Raw genomic sequence first — 6,508 nt, forward strand, 5'->3', positions numbered from 1 at the left:
TCAGATCCTCCTTCACTCTGTTTAAATTCACAGAAAGTCTGTTCTGTGACAAAGAGCTGTCCTTCACCTCAAAACGTGAAAAAGTTCTCTGGTGAACTTAATTTCCAGGTCAAAGCTCTTCTCCACCTGATCAATTGATGGAATGAAAAACTCCTAATGCCAGAGGACTGCTGGCTGTTGTGAGGGGGCGGCGCTCAGTTTCCTGAGCAAACCGCTCAATCTCCATTCTAGCTCCATCAGCTGCAGGTCGATCAATCACTGCGTGTTCTGTTTGACACCTGATGCAGATCTTCAACTGTCTGACTGCTTCTGCCTGTCTCTTGTGGAAAGTATTTATCTTTAAACGACCTGAATCAAATCAAATCTTAAATTACAAATAAACATATCAAGTCAAAAACAGCAGAAAAGAAAAGCAACCGGCAGAAAAAGGAAAAAAAAGGAGTCCCGATTTCATGGTGTTTATCTGCCGACGTGACAACTTCCAAGTTCTGCTCAGTCATTCAAACAATGATGTTAAACATCTGGATTACCGAATCTGCATACTTCCCATCAGAGGTCAACTGTTCTACCTCTACACCCTGGCCCCCCCAGTCCAGTGGCTGACCTCTGAGTCGCTACATCGGGTCAACATGGCGTGAGTGAAGACCTGGACAAACACACAACATGAAAACAAAACTTCAGATCTGTGGCAGACTGGGGCTCCACTTCTTTTTGTAGGCAAACACACAGGGGTCTATGGGTATAGGTCTATGGGTATAGCCTCCTTGATAGACACAGTATTTCTCATTTTCTCTCTCTTCATTCTCACACACACTCCAGCACTTGTCAACTGCTTTGTTCACGTGTGTGATCTGTTAAAGATTCTGACCCATATCCTCCAAAACGGTGTTAAACATGTCAGTCTAGAGATGGCCCACATAACTCTCAAACAATCAGGTCACATTGGTCCTGATGCTGATTTAGTCACTAAATGTAGAGAACTCTTGGCTCAGACTGTGTTCGGCTCAATACTCCTCCGTCATCAGTCAATCTGACCAACATAAAGAGCTGAAGTGGAGCAGATCTGCGGCAGAAACTGGTGGAGAAGTGTCGGACAACCTCCAGACCAGCGGACTGCGCGGAACACAACTAAATCGGGGATCCGGCTGACATTCAGCACAAAAGCAGTCAAAATCTTGGGGAGATTCAGAAACATTCAACCAGTAAAGCGTCAGCCAGCGTTTACCACAAAACCTGTTCACAGCCTGCTGCTCTCAGCTGACGTCCAGCCAGTCTTTGGCTGTCATCAATGAGCTATCGTTTCTTGAACAGGATGGAGTCTCTCTGCCTTCAGGGTTCAAACTGCACAGGTCACCATCAGCACCTCAGACTCTTGAAGCCCGTCCACTTGCCCGAGAACACCCCTACACAGGGTGTCCACCTGCCAGATTCCCTGATGCCCACAGTGGATGTGCCTGACCATGCCCATTACATCATTGGCTGTGTGATCCTGCTGGTGGGGATGACAGGTATGCTGGGAAACGCTTTGGTCATCTATGTATTTTGTCGCAGTAAGGCACTGAGGTCGCCTAGTAACCTCTTAGTGGTGAATTTGGCAGCAGCTGACTTCCTGATGTCTGTGACCCAGTCTCCAGCCTTCTTTGTGGCGAGCCTGCACCGCGGCTGGGTGTTTGGAGAGTTTGCCTGTGAACTTTATGCCTTCTGTGGCGCTCTGTTTGGCATCACCTCTATGATGACACTCACAGCCATTGCTGTGGACCGCTGTCTGGTGATCACTCGACCGGTGGCGTTGCTAGGAGGAATGAGTCGAAAGCGAGTTTACGTGGCAATGGTGGCGGTCTGGCTGTATTCTCTTGGCTGGAGTTTGCCACCGTTCTTCGGATGGAGTGCCTACGTCCCTGAGGGGCTGCAGACCTCCTGCAGTTGGGACTACATGACTTTCACAACATCTGTGCGCACCTACACTATCATGCTCTTCGTTTTTGTCTTCTTCCTTCCACTCACTCTAATTGCTGCCTGCTACTGGGCCATTTTCAGAGCGGTACAGCAGGCGGGACGAGAGGTGGCAAGGCTAAACTGTGGGGAGATCAACAAGGCATACGAACGCCTGCGGAGCGAGTGGAAGATGGCCAAAGTTGCCCTGGGAGTGATAATGCTGTTTGTCGTGTCCTGGGCGCCATACTCTGTAGTTGCTCTGACTGCCACCGCTGGCTACGCTCAACTGTTGACCCCGTACATGAACTCGGTGCCTGCTGTCATTGCCAAGGCGTCTGCCATCCACAACCCCATAATCTATGCCCTAACACACCCAAAATACCGCATCGCCATCGGTCGCCAATTCCCGCTGCTGCGTGGTGTACTCCGTCTCCAGGAAAAGGATCTTCACCCATCGTTCAGCTCCAGCGCTGCTTCTTCTCGGCGTACGACGCTCACAAGCTCTCCAGGGGTTCGGCTGTGCACTGGGGTTCGGACCAACGGTCGCTGGGGGAAGAGTCGGCTATCGTCTGGCTCTGATAGTGACTCCTGCTGGACGGAGAGCGAAGCTGACGGGTCTAGCGGTGGGTCAGCAGCCTTCAACAGGCAGTTACTCACAGAGACAACTACCACTGAGTTCACTCCTCCAGGGACAGAGCAGGGACAGAGCAGAGTCCCCGATGGAAGCCCACCTGACAAGGGCTGCAACAGAGAGTAAACATCTGCGTTTTCACATGAGTTCTCCTCTGGTGTTTAATCCTTTTAAATAAAGACTTCCTCATCCTGATTATATGTTTTGTTTTACCTAATTTATCCCTGATTTATATTCAAAATAATCAAAACAATGTTTGTTATATTCTTATTAGTTTTGATAGGTGTTTAGTTTGTTGATTAAACTAATAATTGATTAGCTGCTGAACTTTTTTTTTTTTACAGAATGTAAATATTGTACAAATAATCATGTTTGACCTTGTCTTTCTCTTGGCTCCATCCTCACAACACAAATCTGTTTCACACAAAGTCTTTTAATAAATCTGAAGGTTTATGCAACCTATGCAAGAACAACTATACTCAAAGGATTTCTGCATACTAATAAAGGGTTGTTCATCAAAAACATGTTTAAAAAAATGTTTTTTTTTCCTTTTACGTTTGTAATTGTAATTGTATTGTCACTGGGACTGAAACACTATGAATATGGACAGCTTCATGGTAATCTGTACAGGTGTGTAAAAGAGACACAGATGTGCGGAAAATGAACACAGATGTGAAGCAGACACATGTAGGTGTGCAGGAGATGAACACAGGAGAATAAACGGGTGAGCAGAAGACACACCCAGGTGTGTAGGAGACGTCTACAGGTGTGCAGAACAGACTCTTACTAGTGAGAACCAGAGGCAGAAAGGTATGCGGCAGATTCACAAGGCTCCTTTTCAACATCAACATTCCCTAAACTCATTTTCCCTTTCCCTTCCTGTGACTCATTTTGCGTACGCCCTAGTCACATTACCCACACGGGGGCTGACCCGTACGGGTTCTGCAGGTTTTTGGGTTGTCTGGGCCCGTGGAGGGTCATATGGAGCACAGGTGTGTCTTGCAGTTACCTTGAGGATTGTGTGGCCACCGTAAGAGACATCATAAACAAGAACGTTTACCATTTTTGTGCGTGTGGTTAGTGTACCACTATGTTTTTGTGAGGATAATTGAAGTTACAAGCACTTATGCTTTTCTGGTGATGTTCTTGTTCAGTGGACTTTACACCACACTCATTTGAGGTGCCAGAGGCGTAGCTAGAACATTTTATATAGGAGTGGGGGGGTTGGAGAGGACTTTGGAAAGACAAATGACAACAGCAGAATGGAGGGCCATTACTTTTATAGATTTCTATAGAGAAAAAAACTTGTCAGAATAAACATCCTTGCCCCGCTACCTGTTTTTCAACGTGTTCTTGCTCATCCATTTTTCATGATATAATTTTTTCAGCACAAGGGTTAACCCTTGTGCTGAAAAAATAATATCCTAGGCACTTTAATGTTGGGAGTTGGGTCATTTAGACCCACTAGACCAGGGGTCGGCAACCTTTTTTACTCAAAGAGCCATTTGGGACCACCCCTAATAAAAAAGAAAGCACCCGGAGCCACAACCCATTTTGACATCATTATATATATTATGCATGTATATATTATTCAAAGGTGCTCATTATGTCGATCGCGATCGACCGGTCGATCTTCAATGACATGCGTGTAGATCGCGGGCCAGAAAAGATTAAAAAAAAAAAAAAGTTCTTCTTTAAAATCCACCAAAGTCCTCACTGAGAAGTACGGGACTTGATTGACACGTAGATTGGCCAATCGGACATCCTCTGAAGCATACGTTGCTGCAAATGCACATTATGTTCTTTAAAGGATGATACCGCGGCCGCGTGTGGCCACCTGCTTTTCCTCTCTACCTGTTTACCTGTTCACATCCTCTGTAGCTGAGATTTGTTTCCCCTGCGCTCCTCAGTGTGTCCTACACAGAGAGCGCAAAACACGATAGTCCGGGCGCTCCAGCTCCGCACAAGGATGAAAGAGTAGGATGCAGGTTATAGCAGGGATAGAGCGGGTTAAGCAAATGAATGGAAGAAAGGAGCTCCGCTGGAGAAATATTCAATATTGTACACATTTTATTATTGGTCAGAACTATCTTTTATTTAGAAAAATCTTTTATTTTATCAGTCCAGTACGAAAAAAAACATCATCAAAAGTTGTTTTGGGCGGTTTTTGGCTGGGTCTGGCGGTTTTCAGATGACTTTTCGGCTGGAAAACTGTGACTCTATCTGGCAACACTGGCGCGAACTTTCAGTCTGTCATCAGCGAGTTGTTCTCTGCCCCACGGCACGTCAAGTTCCCGGCAGAAGATCCGAGTGTTTATTGAAGCCGCCCCGCGTGCCTCTCCCTGCTATCAGATCTGCAGTTCTCGCCCGATAAATATGAGCTCATTACGAAGCTGTTTTTTACGTGGCTCGCGCTTCGTACGGAGCCATCAGCGCCTTTGAAATGCCATGAAAAATGAACAAACTAAAATGAAATTTAATTATTATAAAATACTCATTATTTTCCAAAGTCACAGGGAGCCTCAACAGATGGATGAAAGAGCCACATGTGGCTCCGGAGCCATGGGTTGCCGACCCCTGCACTAGACGGTGCTCTGAACCTTTTTTCTTCAATGATTTGTGATCTTCACTGGTGTCCATGGATTACATGAAATCTTTCCACCTTTGTCATGGTAGGGAGAACACGTCAATGCAAGGGTGGGGTCCTCTAAGATAGCACAAGGGTTACAAGTTATTTACAAGTTACAAGTTACTCAAGTTATAAACCGACCAATCAGATGCCTCAATAACAGCATGTGGTGCCTGCTGGCCCCCACGTGGAATGTTCGAAGCAATTGTTTGACAGATTCTTCCGAACTTGCTTTCAGGGGAAGGGGTGTGGGCTTCAAACAAGCTCGATCCTGATTGGCAACATTAGTTGCTAAGGAAACTCAGATCGCTTCGGACCAATCGCTGCTTGCTAACCGCATCTGGCTCCAAATGCCAGCGTCCGTATTGGCAGAAAAATGGCAACTGAATTTGCTCCAATTCGTTGGAACTTCACCTCGTTGGAACCTTATAAACATTACAGGACCAACTCTAGGAGACTGAATTCTGCAGTACGCCTCTACTCAAAGGACACAAACTATTTGTCTGAGGAAAGTGAAGTCTGTATCTCAGTCAGAGGGAGAGGAAGGGTTCCATCCATCCCTGTATGTGGCTTTTCTTTACAGTTGATGATTTCTCACTATCATATCCATTCTGAGGTCAATGACTTAATTTCCTGCCAGTCAGTCCTCACCTCATACGCTTCTGCTCCCTCTGACGTTAGAAGTGTGGTTTTATGTTGATCTGTATCTGCAGTGACCCATCATTAATTGCTATGGAAACTAGAGTCTGTTCCCCCCTGACAGTTGTCTCTTGGTCTTTTCTTAGTGAGCTGGCCTGTGAACACCAGTCCTTAACTAATGCTAGCAGCAGTGTTACGATATACACAATAAATGTGTCAAACAACAATAAAAAATAAAGTATTTTTTAAGATGCTTAGTACACGTTTGAAATGACATTCTGATTAAAAAAACACAGACTGCCTCGCAAATGACTTAGGAAAATAAAATCATATTTCCACCTTTAAAAATAAATATTTTTTCTTATTCATTTCTTTGCAAACATTTACAATTTTGGCAAGGCATGTGCTTCAGGGTTTTATAAATCTCAGTATTTTCTTTTATCTAATTTCTGTCTTCTTTTTTTTTAAAAATTCCTTTGTTGAACTTTTTGTCCTTCATCTCATCTTTAATGTTTTTTTTTATCAACTATCTCTACCTTCCTTTTTTTTCTTTGCTGTCACCTGTAGGCAGCCCCACCATACCTGCTTCAGATTTAAACTGTGCTGCTCAGTGTCTGTGTAGATTATCATTTATCCTGGGTGATTCCATGGATGTTGTGGATAAAAAAAAGCAG

The 6,508-nt window shown here is 45.0% G+C and overlaps 1 protein-coding gene across 1 annotated transcript; it reads left to right on the forward strand.

Moving 5' to 3' along the window:
• Window positions 1-682: 682 nt before the first annotated feature.
• Window positions 683-3,977, forward strand: LOC101156918 (melanopsin-like). Its single transcript, XM_011486336.3, has one exon. It carries the CDS (start codon window positions 1,289-1,291, stop codon window positions 2,690-2,692), a length of 1,404 nt encoding a protein of 467 aa, XP_011484638.1. The 5' UTR covers window positions 683-1,288; the 3' UTR covers window positions 2,693-3,977.
• The last annotated feature ends 2,531 nt before the right edge of the window (window positions 3,978-6,508 follow it).

This window comes from Oryzias latipes, chromosome 17 (assembly GCF_002234675.1).
Source record: "Oryzias latipes chromosome 17, ASM223467v1".
Taxonomy (NCBI): domain Eukaryota; kingdom Metazoa; phylum Chordata; class Actinopteri; order Beloniformes; family Adrianichthyidae; genus Oryzias; species Oryzias latipes.

Excerpts from the sequence above, each read along its gene's own strand:
- LOC101156918 (XM_011486336.3), top strand. The coding sequence starts at position 1,289 with ATGAGCTATCGTTTCTTGAACAGGATGGAGTCTCTCTGCCTTCAGGGT.